The following is a 20,911-nucleotide window of genomic DNA, read 5'->3' on the forward strand; positions in this document are numbered from 1 at the left end:
TTTAAAAAAAAGTTAAAGTACAATTCTTTAATAAACATGTAATATACTGTCTTAATGACTTCATACAGTACAATTAACATACAACACAAACATTTACTAACTAACTTTCTCTATTGCATTGCCACCCACTTAAATCCAGAAGATACAGTTGCTCTGTTATAAAAAACATTAAGGTTGATAATGAATTGGCAGTCATAAAACAACACTTTCTACAACTTAACTATCAGAGAAAAATATTAATACTAGAGATGCTCCAGAACTGGGTTAAAAAAAAAAAAAAAAAAAAAAAAAAAGTCTTGTTTAATCCCTGGAAACAATATATTGTTATAACTGCAATACCTGCCCCAAAGCAGCCCAATACAATTCTTTGCAACTTTGCTGTCAAGATGTCCATTTCACTTTACACCACACACAGTAAGATCAATCAGTGTCTTGCTCTATACCGTTTACTTTCTGCTGGTCTTCTGGTACAGAGGCAGAAACCTCCTCAGTGCTTGCAGACTCCTTCAGAGAATCTGCACATACCGGGGCATCACCTTCCTTCAGAGAATCTGCACATACCGGGGCATCACCTTCCTTCAGAGAATCTGCACATACCGGGGCATCACCTTCCTTCAGAGAATCTGCACATACCGGGGCATCACCTTCTTTCACAGAATCTGCACATACCGGGGCATCACCATCCTTCAGAGAATCTGCACATACCGGGGCATCACCATCCTTCAGAGAATCTGCACATACCAGGGCGGCTCCTTCCTTCAGAGAATCTGCACAGACCGGGGCATCACCTTCCTTCAGCTCCCAGCCTTGTTCACAGGTGGAGTTAGTGTGTTTCACCACCACAGTGTCCAAGTCAAGAGACTCCAGTTCCAATTCACTATCCAGCTCGTCTGAATCTGTGGGTTTGGCAGGAGTGCTCTGTGTAACAGGAGGCTGAGCTGAAACACCTGTAAAAAGGAGGATTTCAATAAAGGTACAGGACAGGTGTTCATTTCATTAGCCTACCCTCCCCTGCCAAAATATGACCCTGTGTCTCAGATGTATTTCATTCCCTACAAAGTCACCAAAAATAAGTGTAGATACCGTATACAGTCGGGTTCATAACACCAAACATTAACAGTTACTTATTTAAAACACCCACTTGAGCCATAATGTTGCTGTGACACAGCGACGTTACCATTACTGATCCGCGACTGGCTGTTGTCCTGCTGCAGTTTGGCCAGGCGTCTCTCCAAGGCCAGCTGCTTGTTGCGCTCGATTCGCTGCCTCTGCTCCTCTGTCAGGGTGCTGCTGGCACTGGGAGTTGACTGGACCACTGGCACGCTCTGACCTTCACTGAAAAAGGGCTCAGAGTCTTCAAACAGATGGGCTGACCTATTAAGCTCCTCGTCCTCAACTGCATCTAACAGGAGTGGAAGAAGTGGATTTTTTTTATAATTTTTTTTATTTCTTAAAAATCGATAGCAAAATTATAAATATTAACCAATTGGAATATTTTTGTATGGAGCCATCGCACAGGAAGTCCGACCACTTGACAGACCCTGTCGGCAGGAACCAGTTTTAATGTCCGTGGTTGTCTAAAGGCTGCACTGCACTGCTCAGTAATGCAGCCATTGCTAGATCAACCACATCAAGCTCAGAGGGACTAGCTGGGATTTGAACCCTGGTCCCCAGGATACAGAGCTCAGGTGTAAACCCACTAGGCTACTCAGCACCTGGTTATTTCCACTGGCTTTCTGGGTCTCTGATGCTGCAAGGCGTGAGGTGTGAAACAGCTCGCCTCCCCCAAGCAATTAATGAACATTAGCACCTGTGGTGCACGCAATTCAGGATCAGGAAATCAACAATGCTGGCGTTAATCACAGTGTAATATTATTTGGTTTGTATTAGTTTATATGAAACTACCTTACCTATCAGTAACCTCACATTAGGTAGTACAAGTCTGTGAAACCCGCAATAACATTTCAGCATCAAAATACGCATCGCCAATATTGAAACAAACTGGCTTATCGGTTTAGTATAATCTCCTCAAAACTATTTCTCCCTCTGCAAAGACACGTTTTTCTTTGAAGACCCACTTCATTTCTTTAACATAACCAAGCTTACCATCTTTAGTCATGAAGTCTTCATGTGTAAGTGGCATATCCAGTCTTATTCGTTTGAGGCAAGTCTAAAATAAAACAGGTTTTCAGTGTTTAGGTCTTTAAATTCAGCAAGTTGAATGTATTGTTATTTTTTTTAATTCCGTTTTTATGGCGAGGGATCCAGCAATCTACTGTAAAATAAAATGTGAATGCTGCCTTGGGCTCAACCTAGTAATGATATTGTTTCAGGGCTTTTATATTCGTTTCCCCAACCATTCCCTCACCTGAACTTCTTTTTTATTTCCTAAAACCTCCAGCTTATCGATGAAGTCCTCAAACTGTAGTTTAGGGTACAGTCTGTGAGCCCAGTGCTCCATGTGCTGCATGACGACTTTCAGGTCTTCAGCCTATTAAACAAACACACAAATAAAAAAAGATGAATCGTTGCATTTTGACAAAATAAATGTCAATTTAAAGTTGTAAAAAAAAAAAAAAAAAAAAAGAAAAGCCTGGAACGTTAAACTTAAATGTTGAAAGTGTAACATTAAGACCAACACTGCTGTGCATGACTCAAAAGAAATGCTTGGTGTCTTTTCACAACTGAAACGTGTGAATATCACATCAGAAATCTCTCATCTACAACACTGTCTCCTCTCAAATACACGTCTACCCAATGAAGGGACATTCAAAGTTTGTTCTGATCTAGCTTTTTTTTTTTTTTTTTTTTATACACCGATATTATAAGGTTGAACATCTGACCCCTCCACCTTCCCCCATAAGTAGAGCTTCTGGAAGTCTACAAAGCCATATTGGAAACCCCTGGGTTAAATGCATGTGTAAGGGTTAAATGGTTGTGTTCACAACAGCCTCTCACCTCATGTCCTTTGCCTTTGAATCTTACATTGTTGAACATGGTTCGGAGTGCTGGAAGTCCCCTTTCAGAAATCAACCTAAAAAAAACCCAACATACTTATCATTAATGCATGGCAGAATGACCATATACAATTAAACGCATCGGGAGCATGCATCGATTAACTGGAACTGATTCTTCTAATATAACGTGCAACAGCAAATGCTTTTGTTATTTATCTCTTCTGTTGTTTGGCATTATACTGGCAGGTTATAAAGTCACCTGTCTGCTTTCCACATCTCTTGCACAATAAAAAGGAATATTTTGTACGGATCTTTACCTTTGTGAATCCAGTTTTGGCTGTGGTCTCTTCACAGACCTCCTTTTGGCTACTGGAGCTTCATCAAGCTTTGACACCTCTCCAGGATCGTCATCTAAAAACAGATCTATTACCGACAACAAGCCAGGCAAATATAAAACCCCAAACTAGCTATGCTTCAAGTAAATCTAAAGTTTCAACATTAAAGGACGAGTGAGAAATGCACATCACAATGTCCAGGAGAAATTAAAACTGGGTCAAGGTGCAGGATCTCTCTCCCGGTAATAAACAATAAACTCTATTGTTACTCACCGTTTCTTTTAAATTCATACTCTTTGCATTTTCATTTTACTGTACAAACTGCTGCTGTTGCCGACAGGGAGATGATGTTTCTTTACCTTATTTTTCAATCCAGACAATATTATAACCCTTGTTCACAGCTTACCCACCAGTTGCAAAGGGGTCCCCGTCCCTGGGGGAGAGGGGGGGCGAGAGAGGTGGAAACTGCTCATCCTCTGTGTTTTCATAAGCAGGCATGTCTGACAGACTGTTCCCTAAAGGGTCCATCGTGGCTGGCAGCAGTCCCTGCCCACCTGTAAGAGAGATTAAGAAATTACTGCTAGCAGCCCATCGGTCAGCTTTAGAACAGCACCATGAAAAACACGTGGTCAGCAAAGCCCTCAATGACAGCCAAAATAGACGTGATCCAGGGGGCCAGGATACCAGGAAACATTTCCTCCAACTGCACCAACAGCTCAGGGCCGCAATTTACCTCAGTACTGTGAAGCCATAAAGCCAACCAATACCTGCCAAGGATACAGTAAACAGGTTGTTGTCAGCCTCATGAAAAGGCAGGCGACCCGATCGCACAACAGCTCTCGAACAGAATCTCAACCGCACTATATAGAAGCACAAGGCTTATCTAAACCAAAAATGAGTGACTATCAGCCTTTTCACAGCATTGGTATTAAGGCATGTTTGAGGCAACTCTTCGTAGTATTTTACTTTTGCATTCTGGAACAGCACAAACCTTATAGTTTTGCATAGCTGGTATTTTGCAAAATTGGGGCTCAACTGGTGGCAAGCCAATCATTTGTTTCTGTAAAGGGCTGGAAGCAAGACTTTTTTTCTTTCCTTTTTTCAATGTCTGATTTGTAGCTCGTCCACATCCCTTGCTCATACAAAGTGTTTTCATACCGGTGTCCACATTTAAAAACACACACACACACACACACACACACACACCACGTGGCAATACAATAATACTGCCGGGGTAGTTACTCGTGAAGTGTACTCACGTGTGCCTTAAATTAATTTCACTTCTTCACACACTCCGCTGTGTTCTCAGGCTTTTACAATAAATACCCAAGGAAACTTAAAATACTGTACGATTGGAAAATGCAAACTTACTTGTTCTACGCCAAAATTAACAGCTCGCTCTTTACCTCGTACTTGTAAATCACTTTAATAAAACAAAATGCGTTTAAAACTTCATACAAGTAACGTTTCAATTTTCACTACACTGCAAACAGGAGCCATGTTACTGGTTAAACCATGTCTCAACTCTATAACATGCAGCAAGCAAGGAAGAAGATCGGTTCTGCACATGCGCACAACACTGTCTTAAACATGAACTAAAAACCAGCAAATAAACCAACCGAGTTCCAGACAGCAAAACGGTCTATTTGAACACGAGTTTAATGCAGAAATACCGACCACGAATAAAGACAAGACAGAGAAATATAATGTAAAACTAAAGTGTATACAGGCAGCTTGAAACACCATTTAAAAGGTTCCTAAGAAAAGCAAGACGAGCGAGAATTGCAATTTTAAAGGCCACAATTAAAAAACATAATACAGTGTAAACAAAGCAAAAATCCTTATTAAACATTAATATTTTAACTGAGTTTTATAACCATTACCGCACACGTTTCTGAAGAGGCTTGCAACCTTCTTAAAAAAATGCCTTACAACATTATAAAAATTATCTTATGCCTCAAAGACCCCGAATGATGTGTCGATATTATAACAAATACCGTACCGTAACACCTGCTTTTTATAAATGTTTACTCAACACCATTCTTAACTTCTCTCCACCTATGAGCAGAGAAACACAGCCCGCCAGACAGCCTGGCCAATAGCACATAAAGAAGGGTGACAACGAGCCAATCAGAGTTTAGTATGAGAACTACCAATCAAATTTTGCTACAGGTATTTCTTACTCAGCATCAACCAATTACCAAGAGGCATTCTATCGACAGCCTATCGAATTGCCCAGTGTTAAATGATCGGGGAACACAATCCGTTGTACTGTATAATGACGTACGCATGGGTACGATATTGTCTGAAACGGTCAGAGACGTGGTCTATGTATATGAAATTGCAAATGATACTTCATTGGATTGAAGTGGCCGTGAAATGTAATTTGAGAATTTCAGTGAAAAACACATTTTATTTAGCTAGATGGATGGATTTTAATCGTAATATACTTTTACCAGAATACATGATATTACTTGTTAGATAAAAAAAAAAAAAAGTTTTAAAAAAAGCAATAGGTTCACTATCCCAATAATTAGTTCACTATTATGACACTATCCCAGTGTCATTTTGAAGGTATTGTATGAAAGTAAACTGACCAATATTGGACCAATCGTGTCCATTGATGACTATTGTACCACCAAAGAACTGCTGTCGACCCCTGCTGGTGTTGTAAGGAATTGCCTCGGTAAGATGAATTGCATAATCCATTCATAATACTACTACTACTACTAATAATAATAATAATAATAATAATAATAATTGTCATTGCAACCTTACAGACGCATGTTATGGGAATCTGTGGAATTTTAATGACTAATGGTAGGTTCAACATCTTAAAACCCACTGCAAAGCAGAAACAATATTAAACCATGTGCAAACTGTATCCTTTTGCAAATACAGAGTGCGACTCCTCCAGTATTGGAAGCTATCTGTTTGGTGTAATAGAAAATTCCAGTACTTTATCTGTGGTTCCAAAATTACCCACAAGAGGGAGACATTTGGCACCGCTGTAAACCTCCGCAAAACAGATGTACATATTGTCGTGACGTAATTTCCTTTCAAACAGAGGCTTGCCTTCTCCCATTGGCTGATACATGGGAAAAAAATGTTGCTAAAACCAAGCAATTCCATCCCACCAATAGACTAATTGTAGCACTGTACCAAGCGGGGTTCGCGTCTCAGCACTTGTGTTTTTTCCAGAACACAGTTCAGCTAGCAGGAATATACATGACTTTTGGAGGCTGCATAGTTACTGTATTTGCATTTGGCACTGCTCTCTGAACTGTCAGTCCAGTTGTTGCATTATTTGGATTGGTTTGGGCTGCAGTGAGTGCTGTGTCCGCCGCAAGGAGGTTTTCATTTATACTGTACATCTGATTTTGTAGCTGGTCACAATGCCCAAAAAGAAGCCTGGGCCGATTCTTTTACACCCAGCACCCGACAGCAACACAGTGAATGGGACCAGTGCTGGAGAGTAAGTACTGGACGGTGTTCTTCAAATTCTCTACTGCACTTGAGTATCCGGCTCGCTACTGGATTGGGTTGCCATGTACTGTTGTGCATTATTATTATTATTATTATTATTATTATTATTATTATTATTATTATTATTATTATTATCATCCCGATGACTTTGAATATGTGAATGTTTCGGTGTATTTAGATTCTAGTGTTCACTGCTATTAAACACATGTGTTGTTTTAATCGTAAATACTGAAGATGCTGTGTTGTGTGTGTGTAGCGAGAGGCCTCTGAAGGAAAGACATCGTTATCTGCGGTGTTTGAGTGGCCATCCATCATCTGGAATGCATTCGAAATAAGATCGATTTATTTTCAGTAATAATATAAGAACACATGTATATTCATATTCTATCAGGTATGCTGATTTCATTCAGTTCTCAAAAGCTGCAGAATTGACAGCAGCTATATATATATATATATATATATATATATATATATATATATATATATATATATATATATATAATCAGCCGATGAAGGACTTGTAGTCCGAAACATCTGGATAATTGATTTGTAATCAATTATTCTACCTTTTTAAGTACCTGAAATATCCTTTTCTTTTTTTCTTTTTTCTTATTGATCATTTTGGTACACAGCAGTTTTCCTTTTTCTCAAACTATATATATATATATATATATATATATATATATAAAATGTTAAATTCACAGGGGGAAACGTCTTCTTATAAAATACAGAAAGCATTAAGAACAATTAGACTTGCATTAATTCAGTGGCACAGATGTTTTGTTAAGGGAAGGTGTAAAGTATATTTCAATGGCTTTAGCTGTGACAGAAAGAAAAACAGAACATGTAATCGAAGGTGTGCTGTACCTCAGGGTTTATCATAAAAGGAAACCAGGTAGAAGCGTGCTAGTCTGCGCTGGCTTTCTGTCACCCAGCCACTGTTGAAAGCTACAGCAGCTTCTCTGATTTTGTACATTGTAGAGACCTGTAGACAAGGTTCTGTTCTGTAGAATCCTGCAGAAACATTACTTAAAACTTTAATAAAATCAAATAATCTTTCTTTAACCAGGGTACAAAAAACAAAAAAACAACAACAACTTTGAAACTTGTGACCAAGATGCAGCCCTGGAGAGGCAGTGTAATGTGTCTGCTGTGGTTTTATCCCAAGAATCCTGTGCCACTCCCACATTCTTGTGTTGCTTCTGCACTCACAGGAGGAGTTAATCTGAGCTGCGACGGTGGGGTGAGCCAGTGCAGTGTTAATGGCCTCAGTTAATCTGAGCTGTGACGATGGGGTGAGCCAGTGCAGTGTTAATGGCCTCAGTTAATCTGAGCTGTGACGATGGGGTGAGCCAGTGCAGTGTTAATGGCCTCAGTTAATCTGAGCTGCGACGGTGGGGTGAGCCAGTGCAGTGTTAATGGCCTCAGTTAATCTGAGCTGCGACGGTGGGGTGAGCCAGTGCAGTGTTAATGACCTCAATTAATCTGAGTTGCGACGGTGGGGTGAGCCAGTGCAATGTTAATGGCCTCAGTTAATCTGAGCTGCGACGGTGGGGTGATCCAGTGCAGTGTTAATGGCCTCAGTTAATCTGAGCTGTGACGATGGGGTGAGCCAGTGCAGTGTTAATTACCTCAATTAATCTGAGTTGCGACGGTGGGGTGAGCCAGTGCAATGTTAATGGCCTCAGTTAATCTGAGCTGTGACGATGGGGTGAGCCAGTGCAGTGTTAATGGCCTCAGTTAATCTGAGCTGTGACGGTGGGGTGAGCCAGTGCAGTGTTAATGGCCTCAGTTAATCTGAGCTGCGACGGTGGGGTGAGCCAGTGCAGTGTTAATGGCCTCTGGTTCTGGACACCCTTGGCGCTGGTGGCTGTTGAAGAATAAGCCAGCAGTGTTTGTTGTGTATCAATACGTCCCGCTGATCACAGCATCTTGAGTAAAGCCTGGGCTATGTACACTTCAAGCAGTAATCCCAATGCTCTCTGTTACCACTGGGACACATCGTCCTGCCGGAGGTGCAGCCAGTTCACAATCTGTGAGCGCTGGATCATTGATGGCAGCAGGAACATGAAGTAATTGAAGTGTTTGCCCATGACTTTAGACCCTGTACAAGAGCTGAACATCTCCCTAATTCGGAGACCCTCAGAAAGTATCCTTCGAAAACTGTGTGCTTTTCACTTAAAGGGTTGAAATAAAAACAATTACAAAAATTAAAAAAACGCTGACCACTGCCAGCCCTTTACAGTATCTGTACAAATTACAGCTTGCTTTATTGTACAGAATAATGCACAGAGTTGTTTGTTCCCTCTCTGCTGATTGGTCGGGAGTCACTTTCTTGCTACAGTGCTGCTGCAGGTTCTTGCAGGTTCCTGCATGTACAGCACAGGCTCTTTCTGGAATGCCTCATTGCAATGCAAAGCCTCTTATTTTGTTGAGTGTTTTTCAGTGCAGTATTATTAAAGTTCCATATCGTATATGACTGATCAGATATGGGACTGAATGAATTGTTCACGCGCTCTTATTAATCAAAGGAAAGAAAGCCCCTCGTGTATTTCTCTATGACCATGGAAAGTGAACTGCGTCACACTTTCTTTCAGTCCCAACCTGAGCCAGTCTAAACTCTCCATGGTTCATTTAAGACTGGTGACTATGATGTAAATGTCACAAATTATACAGCACAGTAGCTTAAAGCTTTTAGCAACTAAAATAGGCATCATGCATAATGGTATGCACGTGATACAAAAGCATTGTGAAGGTAGCATTGTAGTTAAGTGCCTGATTGTTTGGTGATTGATTAAGCTTCATTGCTCTTAACTCCCACGTTGCAAAGCACCGCTGCATGCAATAAAGACCCTGATAACCCCAGTCCTGATGTTGCACTCAATAAAGACCCTGATAACCCAAGTCCTGATGTTGCAGAGCCCCTCTGCACTCAATAAAGCCCCTGATAACCCCAGTCCTGATGTTGCAGAGCCCCTCTGCACTCAATAAAGACCCTGATAACCCCAGTCCTGATGTTGCAGAGCCCCTCTGCACTCAATAAAGCCCCTGATAACCCCAGTCCTGATGTTGCAGAGCCCCTCTGCACTCAATAAAGACCCTGATAACCCCAGTCCTGATGTTGCAAAGCCCCACTGAGTTCTTCCTTCAACTTGGAATCTTGGAATTCTGCAGCTGGGTGTTCCGCCCACATGAAAGGGGCGGAACACCCAGAACTGACCCTGATATGACAGGGTCAGTTCTGTGGTCACCTTTTCTTTACCTCCTTGTTGGAACACATTTACCTTCATATAAGCTTAACAGATTTCGGAGACCTGTGAACTGCATGGCCAAGGTTACAGTGCTAGCTTTGTTACAGCTCTGGTGTGTTTGTTGTGCTGTGCACTGTACACTGCTCTGCTGGATCCTGTGTGACTGTGCTGCTTAACCTGCAGCCAGTGGTGAATATATTCAGGGTCTGTTGAGGGAATCAGTAAACCAGCATGTAGGTACTTGAGTGCTGCTGTTGAAAAATAGTCTGGAATATCCTGGAGGTGCATTCCGCTAGAAAAGAATGTTGACATCATCTGCTTTCCTACCCTGTGTGTGGCTCTCCCAGCCTCCTGCCTTTTCAATCTTAGAGAGCAGGCATCCCCACCTTCCTCCTGGGGGTGTCTTGTGTGGCAATTGCAGGACTAATCTGTGGCTGGCTGTTCTTATATGGTCAGGCAGGGACCCAAGACAGCAAGTTTCCTTAACGTCACCAAACAGATAAGATTCCCACTCGGATTAATCAGTCAATCGATCAGTAGTAGTAATGTCAGGATTAAAAGCCTTGGATTTTTCGCCCTTGTTTATTAGGTGGACTCCAGGCTGGATAGCATGGACGGGAGTGTGCAGTCCTAAAGGTTATAGGGTTCTTAACACAAACACACAGCTCCTATCTGAGTGACATGCTTGTACTGTGCTGTAGTGCCAGGAGGGTCTCCAGTGAACCCCTCTGTCATGAAGACTGTCCTGCCAACAAACTAGCTTCCTTTCCTGCCTGGCTTCCTGTCGCTTCTAGAAAGTGATACCCGTGGAGGTGGAAGTGGCACCTCTGATCCACGGTCTATTTGTGTGTCCGGAATTGAAACCTGCAGTGTTCAGCACTGCTGCACTTAACATGTGTTATTAATGCCACTTTAAATAAAAACCAGTTAACTGGTTGGATTTTTGCAAAACACCCGATGCTACTAGTTATAAACCTGCTAGAAATAATCCAAATAGACCTTTTTAATGTAACCACGTGAGTTGCATTGTGACATTAGCAAGGTCATCATGCACAGTACATTAAATACGAAAACACTTTCAAACTACAAAACATTTTGGTGGTCAGTGTTGTTAACTCCAGCTGGTCTGCTTGTAACTGGTGCAGCAGTAAGTGATGTCATTTTGGTATTAGGAGCGAGACTGGAGAGCTGTTTGATAGAGATCATCAAAGAGCTAGCAGGCTGCCTGTCACTGTGTCTGCATACAGAGGTGGTGCTGAATTTTAATACTCCGAACACTGGATACACAGTATATACTGTAGGCCTCCTGGGTTCAGTTAACAAGACAGGAAAATCGCTTCAGGGATTAAGAGATACATTTATGCCCCCAAGGATATGTGGAATAGTTGCTGCTTTTTAATTGTTGAGATTTAATAGAAAACAGCACAATGAATGGCAAATGAGAGGCTCACACAATATTTAAGGAAAGTGTCATTTCTGTAGGGGTGCAAAGGGAGTGTAGTATCTCATGACAGATCCGAAGTACAGAACTGTATTAAAATACAGCGGCTGACAGGAAGGAAGGTTGCAGCTGACTGTTCTGCTGCTCCAACATTCCACTAGCATTCCAGAGCCGAGCGATTGGACTGAGACATTCCCGGCCTGTGTGTGTGTGTGTGTGTGTGTGTGTGTGGATCTGCATCTCCATACCAGCTAGCCGGGAGACGGAAGTCATGTGGAATTAAGAGGATGAATCAGAATCTCTGAGTCAGAGCCAGCGAGCGGACGTGGGGTTAGTGTTCGCGCAGAGAGGGGAAGTGAGTCAGCGAGCGTAAATGTGTTTGTGTGAGCCGGCCTCGAGTGCCTCCCCCTCACTGTGAACACACCGCTTCCTCGAAGAAGAGGGGGGAAAAAAAGAGAAGAAAGCAGCCGTGAAAAAGCAATGCAGTCCTTGTACCCCTGGGTTTAATCATGCTGGGCCAATTAGTGTCACTGCCAGTGACAGGGGCTTCAGATTTGAAGGCAACAATATGTGGTTCATTAACTATGCTTATATGCTGGCAATACATTGACGCTGATGGGTTGTTGGGTTGCTGTGATCCCGCTGCACTGCACTCAGCTTTTACTGACTTCTCTGTACATTCAGTAGGAGTGTTTCTTCAGCCTCAGTTTTGTGTATGTTAGAACACTAGGAGACACCCTCCACATGATGTATTCTGTTCTAATCTCTCTCCTCTCAGGACGAACCTGGAGGCCCTGCAGAAGAAGCTGGAGGAGCTGGAGCTGGACGAGCAGCAGCGGAAGCGCCTCGAGGCGTTCCTCACTCAGAAACAGAAGGTGGGGGAGCTGAAGGATGATGACTTCGAGAAGATCTGCGAGCTGGGCGCCGGCAACGGGGGCGTGGTGTTCAAGGTGTCGCACAGGCCCTCCGGGCTCATCATGGCCAGGAAGGTACAGAGCCCCAGGGCTACACTTCCACTGCCCATTCCCTGCAGGTTCTGTACACCGTATATAGTGAAGACATTTACAGCACTTTTGAAATCCTCAAGTTCAAATTACTTATAAAATGTTGGAGCTAACTTGAAATCTGCAACTGTTTAAGAGCTAAAAACAAGTAAAAAGGTCTAATTAAGCAAATGATCCGTTTAATTAAGGGTATAGTTAAGTAATTGAGAGCGCAGCTGGAATGAAAACCAGCTGACACAGGGGTCCCCAGGACCCAGTTTGGGAAGCCCTGCACTAGACACTAGAAAGCTGAATCCTGCATTCAGTATTTCTCTGCATCTTTTCACATTCACAGCCTCTTCGACGCTGGCGTTATTCTGTTTAGAGAAAAGCTCCTTCCACTTGCCCCCACTCCGCTCTTTGTGCCCGCGTTTCACCTTGACATCTCTGTGCCGCTTGTGTGGGGCCAGCTATTGAATAATGACAATCGGAACAGAAAACAAAAAATCTCATTTCATTCAAGGCTGAATCATCCATTGACTAACACTTCATATTGTAGGAAATTGAGGATTAAAAAGCAAGAAAAGCAAATGAACAAACTGGGTGCGGCCGTGCTTGATGTTAACCTGCTAATGCACTTATCAAACCTGCCTAACATTTTGATCATTGGTGAACAATTCCTGAACAGTCTGTGCAACAAAAAACAAAGTCTTGAAACCGAAGAAGAAAGAAGAAGAAGAAGAAGAAGAAATTGCATATCTGCTTTACTGTTGCACTCTGCAGTTGATGCAGCGTGACTCATGCATACATTTCTATGATGTGGTGAGGGTTACAGTCACCTGCCCTTGTTTTCATGTTTCACACTGCAGTGATTGGACTGGCAGTAGGGTTGTAGGGCCCCAGTGGGCAGCATGGCACTGAATTGGAGTGACACAGATTCTGCAAGGTGTTTAATGTGCAGATGGCCCTAAGAGTCATGCCTTTCTGACTCAGTAATTTGTGCATCTGCCAGCAGAGTGGTGTCTAGATATGCCGTCATGCCCGTGGTTCAGGGATGGAAATGACTCCTGTTGCATAGCAGTTTTACCCATTACTACGAGCTTAATTAGCCACAGTGTATAAGTACCAAGCTCAGGTGCGTGTTAACCTCTTGGTATATCTCACAGTATTACAGAATACACGTCTGGGATGCAAAACAAATCCATCTGTTTGTTATGCGCTGCATATCGCAGGGGGGGTCTGTAAACCTGTGTATTGACGACATCTTTGTGTCTGATTGCAGTTGATTCACCTGGAGATCAAGCCGGCCATCCGGAACCAGATCATCCGGGAGCTGCAGGTCCTGCACGAGTGCAACTCCCCCTACATCGTGGGCTTCTACGGGGCCTTCTACAGCGACGGGGAGATCAGCATCTGCATGGAGCACATGGTAGGACCTTGTTCCTTTCTCACTAGGAGCGCAACTCCACTGTGGTACATTTGCGCTGGAGCTTTGCAGTTTACCTTGCTTTGCCCATGCTTGTAGTATTATACAGTACTTGTCATGTTGTGTTTTACAGTGTTTTCCTATACTCTTCTGAGATTTGCCAAGCTTGCCAGCCTTAAAATGTTATTTATCCATCACATTTAGTGACTTGCTTGTTGTAGATCATTTGGCCCACATATTTATCACTTTTGGCATTGGCTTGGCTTTTTTCCTGCAGATTTAGTATTGCTTTTGCTGCTTTGGCATTGACGGGGGCTGTCAAATTACCATCCGTCCCGAGGGGACTCAAAACAATCAGGGCTGAAAATAAAATGTTTCGGGGCTGAATCCATTATTTTGAACAGGTTTGGAGTGGCAGGCTGTGGAGTTGAGAGGAGAGGTAAAGATAGCGTGGTGCACTGTGAAGAGCTGCCCTGTCTGATGTTTTCACAGAGGTATGCATAAGCAGGCCCTCAACAAGAGAATTGCAGCCCATCAGTGGCTCCCCAGTGCTGCTGTTATGCTTATGTTTCCTCACTTGTATAAATGGACCAGTTCAGCGAGCGAGGCTGAATCAGTAACTGCACTGAGGGTAGGCACGAATCAGGCCCCCTCGGATGTGTCGGGGTCATTGGGAGTCATGATGAATATTGAGCAAGGGCTTGTATTGTTATGTAAGCCAAAAGTACTACAGCACTGTGCTCTAAATAACGGGCTGCTGAATGTAGCTAAAAATCAGCTGGGTTACAGTTCACCCAAGATGAGCGCTGCTTTTGTAAATGAACAGCTAAGAGAGTAAAAAAAGCTTTTCCATTGTTTTATTTCATTTCCCAGGATGGAGGTTCCTTGGATCAGGTGTTAAAAAAAGCCGGGAGAATCCCGGAGCAGATTTTGGGAAACGTCAGCATAGCAGTGAGTATCTGACACTTTTCTTCTCTGAAAGCCAGTGAGGAGAACTGGTATGTAGGACCTGGTGTGTTCAACCTTGCTGCAAGGAGTGTGCACACTTAAGCTTGTTTGTAGTGTTTAGTGAATCCGTTTTGAGGATGTTGCTTGTTGATTTGCTGTCTTGTCTTCTGCCACTCAGGTAATAAAAGGACTGGCGTACCTGAGGGAGAAGCACAAGATAATGCACAGAGGTGAGGTACAACGTGGGGCTGGCTGCTCCGTACTGACAGTGTTCTGTGTTGGATCACCCTGCCCTTGTCTTTTTATGATGTTTCAATGATGTTGAGTGGTTCTGGGGTCCTTGGGAATGGAGGCTGTTTGTAAGTGAAAGGTCTGTAACTCTGAAAATGAGTTTTCAATGGTTTTAATAAATGCGCAGACCCTCAATCTGGCTGATGATACAAGGTTACAGCACAGTCATGCAATACTCATATTGCTGTGGCATTTTTAATATCACTGACCATTTCCAGATCCCCTATTCCCACAGCTGAGGATGATACCGATGTCAACTTTTTAAAAATACTTTCACTGTTTTCTTTCCAATTGAAAGTGTGACACGTTTGCATTTCCCAGCTCTTACCATTTCAGTAGGTTAACCTTGTGCTTTTTTAAAGTGGATTCTGTTTGCACTGTAGGCATGGGTGAGTGATTGCATACTTCCAGTTGAAACTGGGTTGTTGGGTTTAGCGGTCAGTTCGTATGTTTGGTGTTCGTAACTCTGAGGTTCTACTGAATTAAGTTATTTGTTTTCAGAATTACGAGACAAGGGAAAGGTGGAACGAGTGAATAAAATGACATTGGAACTTGCTCTTAAATATCTCACAGCTAAGCTTGGTGTCTGAAATTTGGGTGGATCGTAGAAGAGGGTTCGGGCAATCCCAAAGGGGAACCCAGGATTGTATCGCAGGTTCATTCAGAATCATGTCTTGGTTAAATGTCCCGGCAGCACTGCCCCCACATGGTCCTCGCTGGTGAGGGTGATGGAGATGCGCAGTAAAGCAATGAAGAGAAGCTCTTTAGCAGGGTGAATCACAGCGCTGGCCAGTATAAATCACACAGTGACTGATGGAGAGCTTCCCATTTCACTTCTCTGTGATTAAATGACTCAGCCTTGATTACAAGATAAATCACAGCGTGTGCATTCCAGTTCCCTTCCAGAATTCTGCATTCTGCATTTGAGGCTTATTTTTAACCCTACGGTGTGGCAGCACTGCCGCCTTGCTGCAACCCCCATTGTAGACATTTTCACCTTGTTTAATGAAATGCAGTGCAGTGCAATTTTTTTTCGAAGGTAAAAGGAACAAGGCTAGGTTTGATTCACACAGAAAACCTGGAAAGAAATACAGATGAGTGGTCGATGTTTGAGCAATGAAGCAATATCTCACAGATCCACAGCAGAGCTGCTCCCGCTAAATACAGTAGTGCTGCCGTGACTCCCTGGGACTGTAGCATTCATCTGGGCACCGAGCCTTTGTGCATTAGTAATGACTCCACGCAGGCATTCAACCAGGAGGAAAACTCTTCACACTTCAAACATAATAGATGAGAACTCTCGCTACAAACACTAGAAAAGCCATCAGGCACAGGCATTGCTACCGGTCGCCTAGTAACCAACAGTGACCACTGCACTGTCAACAAGCGTGCTTACTGCCTGTGAACAATACGGCAGAGCACTGCCCTGCATATTCCAGGCTGAGTTGTACTTGTTGCTACCAAATGTTGTGCAGTGCAGTGGCCGGTGACCAACCCAATGATAAAAGCACTATCAGGTTCTATTGAACTGGCAAACAGTGTTCTAGTATGCATAGTATCTTTGTAACTATGGGAACATAAACATGCTCTTGAATACTACACTGTATTGTTTCATATTAGTATAGTTCCCTTATCACAGTGCAGGGGTTGAAGAAGAACTGAAACAGTGTTAACATGGTGTAGGGCAGGTAGCATCCTGTGTGCTCCAGTCACACTGAGATTGCAGGTAGCACCCTGTGTGCTTCAGTCACACTGTGATTGCAGGTAGCATCCTGTGTGCTCCAGTCACACTGTGATTGCAGGTAGCATCCTGTGTGCTCCAGTCACACTGAGATTGCAGGTAGCATCCTGTGTGCTCCAGTCACACTGTGATTGCAGGTAGCATCCTGTGTGCTCCAGTCACACTGTGATTGCAGGTAGCATCCTGTGTGCTCCAGTCACACTGAGATTGCAGGTAGCATCCTGTGTGCTCCAGTCACACTGTGATTGCAGGTAGCATCCTGTGTGCTGCAGTCAGTCCAGTACAGTGTGTGTGTGTGTGTGTGTGTGTGTGGAGAGCCACGTGAATGTGCTGTCTGTTAAGACTACACATTGGCTGACCTCCAGCGTTAGGGGATTAGGGAACAACTGGAGGAAATGAAATATCGTAAATGATACCCGACCAACTGATCCCTGTGTCCGGGTCCCAGGGACACTGGGATTAGAAGGCAATGCCACGCTGCAGACTGCAAGTATTTCACTGCATTCCTGCAGTAATCCCCCCCTTGTCATTCCAGACGTGAAGCCCTCCAACATCCTGGTGAACTCGCGCGGGGAGATCAAGCTGTGCGACTTCGGGGTGAGCGGCCAGCTCATCGACTCCATGGCCAACTCCTTCGTGGGCACCAGGTCCTACATGTCTGTGAGTTGAGTGGCTGGACTTTCTCTGAGCCAGGCTGGGACACAAGACGGTTCAATCATGCTTTCACATCCCCATTTCAAATATGCAAACTGCAGAAACTTTATCATCTTGATTCAGGGCCTGGATTAAAACAGTTGTTGTATAAATTCGTATTATTATTATTACAGGATGGCAAAACATGTAAGAAAAGTCAAGTTGACGAACGTGTTGAAGGCAACAGCCAAGACGTTTGCTTTTAAAGTGATGTGATTATTATATTATATTATAGAATAGCCTACAGTACCACTAAACTCTAGATTGTAATATAAGCACTGCAGAAAATAACAATGGTAACACAGTACTGCTTAAACTATTATCAAGGAGATGCATGCCCTGGGCAGTGGTGTGATATTGTGTGTGTGCAGGGTCTGCAGTGTGAGTCTTTGGTATATTGTTTGAAAGCTTTTATTTCCATTGGACTTGCTTATCCATTTTATGTGCTATTTAAAAAAGCCAACAAGAGAACTCTGTGACCTGAGTTCTATTTTTTGTCACATTTTTAAAGTGGCAGCATTCTATAAGCATGGCTGGCTGATAGAGGCGGGTACTTTTAAAAGACTCTTTTCCGAAGAGTGATACCTCATGAATATGCATTATGGTTATATTGTTTTATGCATATGCAAATTATCCAATCACTCCAAGATATTTAAAGAACCAAATACCACCACACTTCAGAGGCCAGGAAGAAGTCAGTCTTGCAGGATTACAGGATCACTGATTCTGACTGACTGTAACATTTGAAAATATCTATGTATTTAATTGCACCCCCCACCCCTCCCCTGTGTTTCAGCCTGAGCGTCTGCAGGGCACACACTACTCTGTGCAGTCTGATGTGTGGAGCATGGGGCTGTCTCTAGTGGAAATGGCAATCGGACGCTACCCCATCCCCCCTCCTGACAGCAGCGAGATGGAGCAGATCTTCGGCTGCCCAGTAGAGGGCGACCAGTCTGCCAGCGAGACCTCCCCCAAACCCTGTCCGCCAGGCCGCGCAGCGAGCTGTGAGTCAGATAGCTGTGTCTTACAATAGAGCAGGGGTGGACAACCCAGGTCCTGGAGAGCCGCAGGGTCTGCTGGTTTACGTTCCACCCGAGCTCCCAGTTACTTAATTTGAACCATGTATTGTCTTAATTGGTCAACAGTTCACCTTTTCCAGGTATTTAGCCATTGCGGATTTAAAGATACCCAGAAAACCTGCAGGATTGTGGCTTTCCAGGACCAGGGTTGTCCACCCCTGCAGTAGATAATGAACCGTATTCACAAAGCTTTAGCCAGCTATGTTTTTTATTGATTCAAGTAAGAGTTGGTTTCTTTAACAGTTTTATACATGACATATATTTTAATCCACCGAAACAGACTTTTGATTCTTTAATTGAATTAACTTGTTAGGTCAAGTTTTGTGACAAGTTTGTGGGCCCAGTAGTTCATATTTTGTGAAAACATAGGTTGTAATAATACAGAATCATATCAACATCACCTACCTTACCGGAGTCAGCATCTAGAAAGAATCAGGGTCTACAGTGACACCTGCTGGCCATCTGGGGTAAAGTTCAACTTTTTTTTTCTGATGAAACGATTTTGCAGAATTTTTAATACCCAAAATAAGCAAGCTTGACAATAATCTGTAGTTGGCTACCTAAAGATGTTTCACCTCATTCTTTGTTCTTCACATTTCAGCTCATGGCCCAGATAGCAGACCACCAATGGCTATTTTTGAATTGCTGGATTACATTGTTAACGAGGTCAGTCTCTTCTGATAGCTGTTCATATTCCCAACCTTTGTGATCTAAAACAAAGCGCATCCCCTGGGGGCACAATGGAACAGGAAACGTCTCTGATGGGATAGTTTGTATCCATGTGTATAATGGGAAATGTTTTCAACTTTACTGCAATACACCGCAAATGGAATACAGCTGCATACCGTATATTTTGCAGATATTTAATATATACAGCAGTGTCTCAACTTCACGTACTCTAAAATGCTTCTTTAGATCAATGTGCTGTTTCACAAGCTGAAATACTTTTATATAGGCTGTGTAGGGAAACTGTCCTTATAAATAGGCAATTTGTTTATTTCTTTTTAGCCACCTCCCAAGTTGCCAAGTATCTTCAATGCAGAATTTCAAGATTTTGTTAACAAATGGTAGGTAGAACATTCTTCATGCAATACTATCTTTCTGAAATATACTTCAGTATATACGTGCTCTTTAGATTCTTTTTATGTATACTTGGCATTGTTCATGGCTTTACAGATGTAATTTTAAACTAACAAGTTATTGTTTATTTTAGCTTAATAAAGAACCCGGCAGAGCGAGCAGATTTAAAACAATTAGTGGTAAGTATAATATTGATAAGTGCTTGGATTTGTGTACTATTTGTAATGTCTTTGGTTAGACCATTTATATGCTCAAATTAGTACTTATGGTAAATGTGTGTCAATCATAAATATTTTGTATTTAACACTGTACAATAGTTTCAAACACCAACATAACAGTAATAAAGAAACATTAGTGTTCCTTTTGTAAGGTAACATGACCTGAATGGCAAATTGAGTTTTAACTTTTCTCTCATTTCTGTAACCAATAAGAAAGTTTATAGAAAATGATACCATATCCACACTACCTAAATAATGCACGCCGGTTGAGGCCATGCAATTGTGAATGGCAATCATGTTTTCAAAATGGTTTATAATACTGCAAAAGGGGCATTCGTTTTCAAAAACGAATGCCAAGTGCCGATTGCTGCACCTTTTATTCACAGGCCCATTCGTTCATTAAGAGAGCAGAAGCTGAAGAGGTAGATTTTGCAGGATGGCTCTGTACAACTATTGGCCTTAACCAGCCCGGCACCCCCCCTCACAATGCTGGGGTATGAGGACACCAACAGACCACTCTCCATACCACTGCATATCATGTGCTTTCAACTGGTCTCCCAATGCTACATTTCTAATGCTTGTTACAATTATGTATTTTAACTTTTTTTGAAGGAAAGATATCTGGGGGACGGGGACTTACCGATTAGGTCATTTCTAAATCCACAGCAGTGCAAATAAGGCATCCCTTTACTGTCCAAGCCCCTTTCCCCTTAAATCCAAGCGTAACATTTATAAAACGCTAACTAAAGAGGGAAGTATTTAGCATGGTTTCTACAGGAATGAGGTTTCATAAAGACCAGACAAACTTTCCTTTAAAAATCAAGCCCAATGAGAATATATTGTTAGAGAATTGTGTATAATGTCAAATGCATAAGACTAAGTTTGCCATTTTAAAAATCATGCAAATATTTTAACATGTTACATAAATAAATTTCATTTCTTTTTGTTTGAAATTGTGTTTGCATTTCAACCCTAGTTACTG

At 42.6% G+C, this 20,911-nt stretch overlaps 2 protein-coding genes and 1 non-coding gene across 7 annotated transcripts; 1 reads left to right on the plus strand and 2 right to left on the minus strand.

Annotated features, from left to right (window-relative positions):
- Nucleotides 1-12: 12 nt before the first annotated feature.
- On the minus strand, nucleotides 13-5,393 carry LOC117427688 (TIMELESS-interacting protein-like). Of its 5 annotated transcripts, none has more exons than XM_034045900.3 (8): nucleotides 5,295-5,393; nucleotides 3,703-3,846; nucleotides 3,275-3,368; nucleotides 2,959-3,034; nucleotides 2,369-2,491; nucleotides 2,107-2,170; nucleotides 1,178-1,402; nucleotides 13-947 (listed from the first exon to the last, which is right to left on the minus strand). In XM_034045900.3, exons 2-8 carry the CDS (start codon nucleotides 3,818-3,820, stop codon nucleotides 421-423), a joined length of 1,227 nt encoding a protein of 408 aa, XP_033901791.3. In that variant the 5' UTR covers nucleotides 3,821-3,846; nucleotides 5,295-5,393; the 3' UTR covers nucleotides 13-420. The 5 variants fall into 5 exon arrangements, with proteins under 5 accessions (XP_033901791.3, XP_033901793.3, XP_033901794.3 ...); XM_034045902.3 differs by lacking the exon at nucleotides 5,295-5,393 and adding an exon at nucleotides 5,176-5,288; XM_034045903.3 differs by lacking the exon at nucleotides 5,295-5,393 and adding an exon at nucleotides 4,552-5,120.
- On the minus strand, nucleotides 1,497-1,629 carry LOC117428605 (small Cajal body-specific RNA 14). The gene has a single exon (XR_004548355.1). It is a non-coding gene; the product is annotated as a small Cajal body-specific RNA 14 (non-coding RNA).
- A 1,002-nt stretch (nucleotides 5,394-6,395) lies between the features above and the next one.
- On the plus strand, nucleotides 6,396-20,882 carry LOC117428255 (dual specificity mitogen-activated protein kinase kinase 1). Its single transcript, XM_034047135.3, has 11 exons — nucleotides 6,396-6,767; nucleotides 12,249-12,459; nucleotides 13,736-13,882; nucleotides 14,753-14,830; nucleotides 15,006-15,057; nucleotides 17,395-17,519; nucleotides 18,349-18,556; nucleotides 19,233-19,297; nucleotides 19,640-19,698; nucleotides 19,845-19,890; nucleotides 20,316-20,882. Exons 1-11 carry the CDS (start codon nucleotides 6,688-6,690, stop codon nucleotides 20,427-20,429), a joined length of 1,185 nt encoding a protein of 394 aa, XP_033903026.1. The 5' UTR covers nucleotides 6,396-6,687; the 3' UTR covers nucleotides 20,430-20,882.
- The last annotated feature ends 29 nt before the right edge of the window (nucleotides 20,883-20,911 follow it).

This window comes from Acipenser ruthenus, chromosome 21, assembly GCF_902713425.1.
Source record: "Acipenser ruthenus chromosome 21, fAciRut3.2 maternal haplotype, whole genome shotgun sequence".
Lineage (NCBI taxonomy): Eukaryota > Metazoa > Chordata > Actinopteri > Acipenseriformes > Acipenseridae > Acipenser > Acipenser ruthenus.

What these genes read in the sequence shown, in the direction of transcription:
- LOC117427688 (XM_034045900.3), bottom strand. Translation starts at nt 3,820, where the DNA reads ATGGACCCTTTAGGGAACAGTCTGTCAGACATGCCTGCTTATGAAAAC. An exon ending in TCAAAGGCAAAGGACATGAG is followed by an intron (nt 2,492 to 2,958) that starts GTGAGAGGCTGT and finishes TTTGTTTAATAG; the next exon opens with GCTGAAGACCTGAAAGTCGT. An exon ending in CCAGTCGCGGATCAGTAATG is followed by an intron (nt 948 to 1,177) that starts GTAACGTCGCTG and finishes TCCTTTTTACAG; the next exon opens with GTGTTTCAGCTCAGCCTCCT.
- LOC117428255 (XM_034047135.3), top strand. Translation starts at nt 6,688, where the DNA reads ATGCCCAAAAAGAAGCCTGGGCCGATTCTTTTACACCCAGCACCCGAC. An exon ending in GCACAAGATAATGCACAGAG is followed by an intron (nt 15,058 to 17,394) that starts GTGAGGTACAAC and finishes TTGTCATTCCAG; the next exon opens with ACGTGAAGCCCTCCAACATC. An exon ending in GCACCAGGTCCTACATGTCT is followed by an intron (nt 17,520 to 18,348) that starts GTGAGTTGAGTG and finishes CCTGTGTTTCAG; the next exon opens with CCTGAGCGTCTGCAGGGCAC.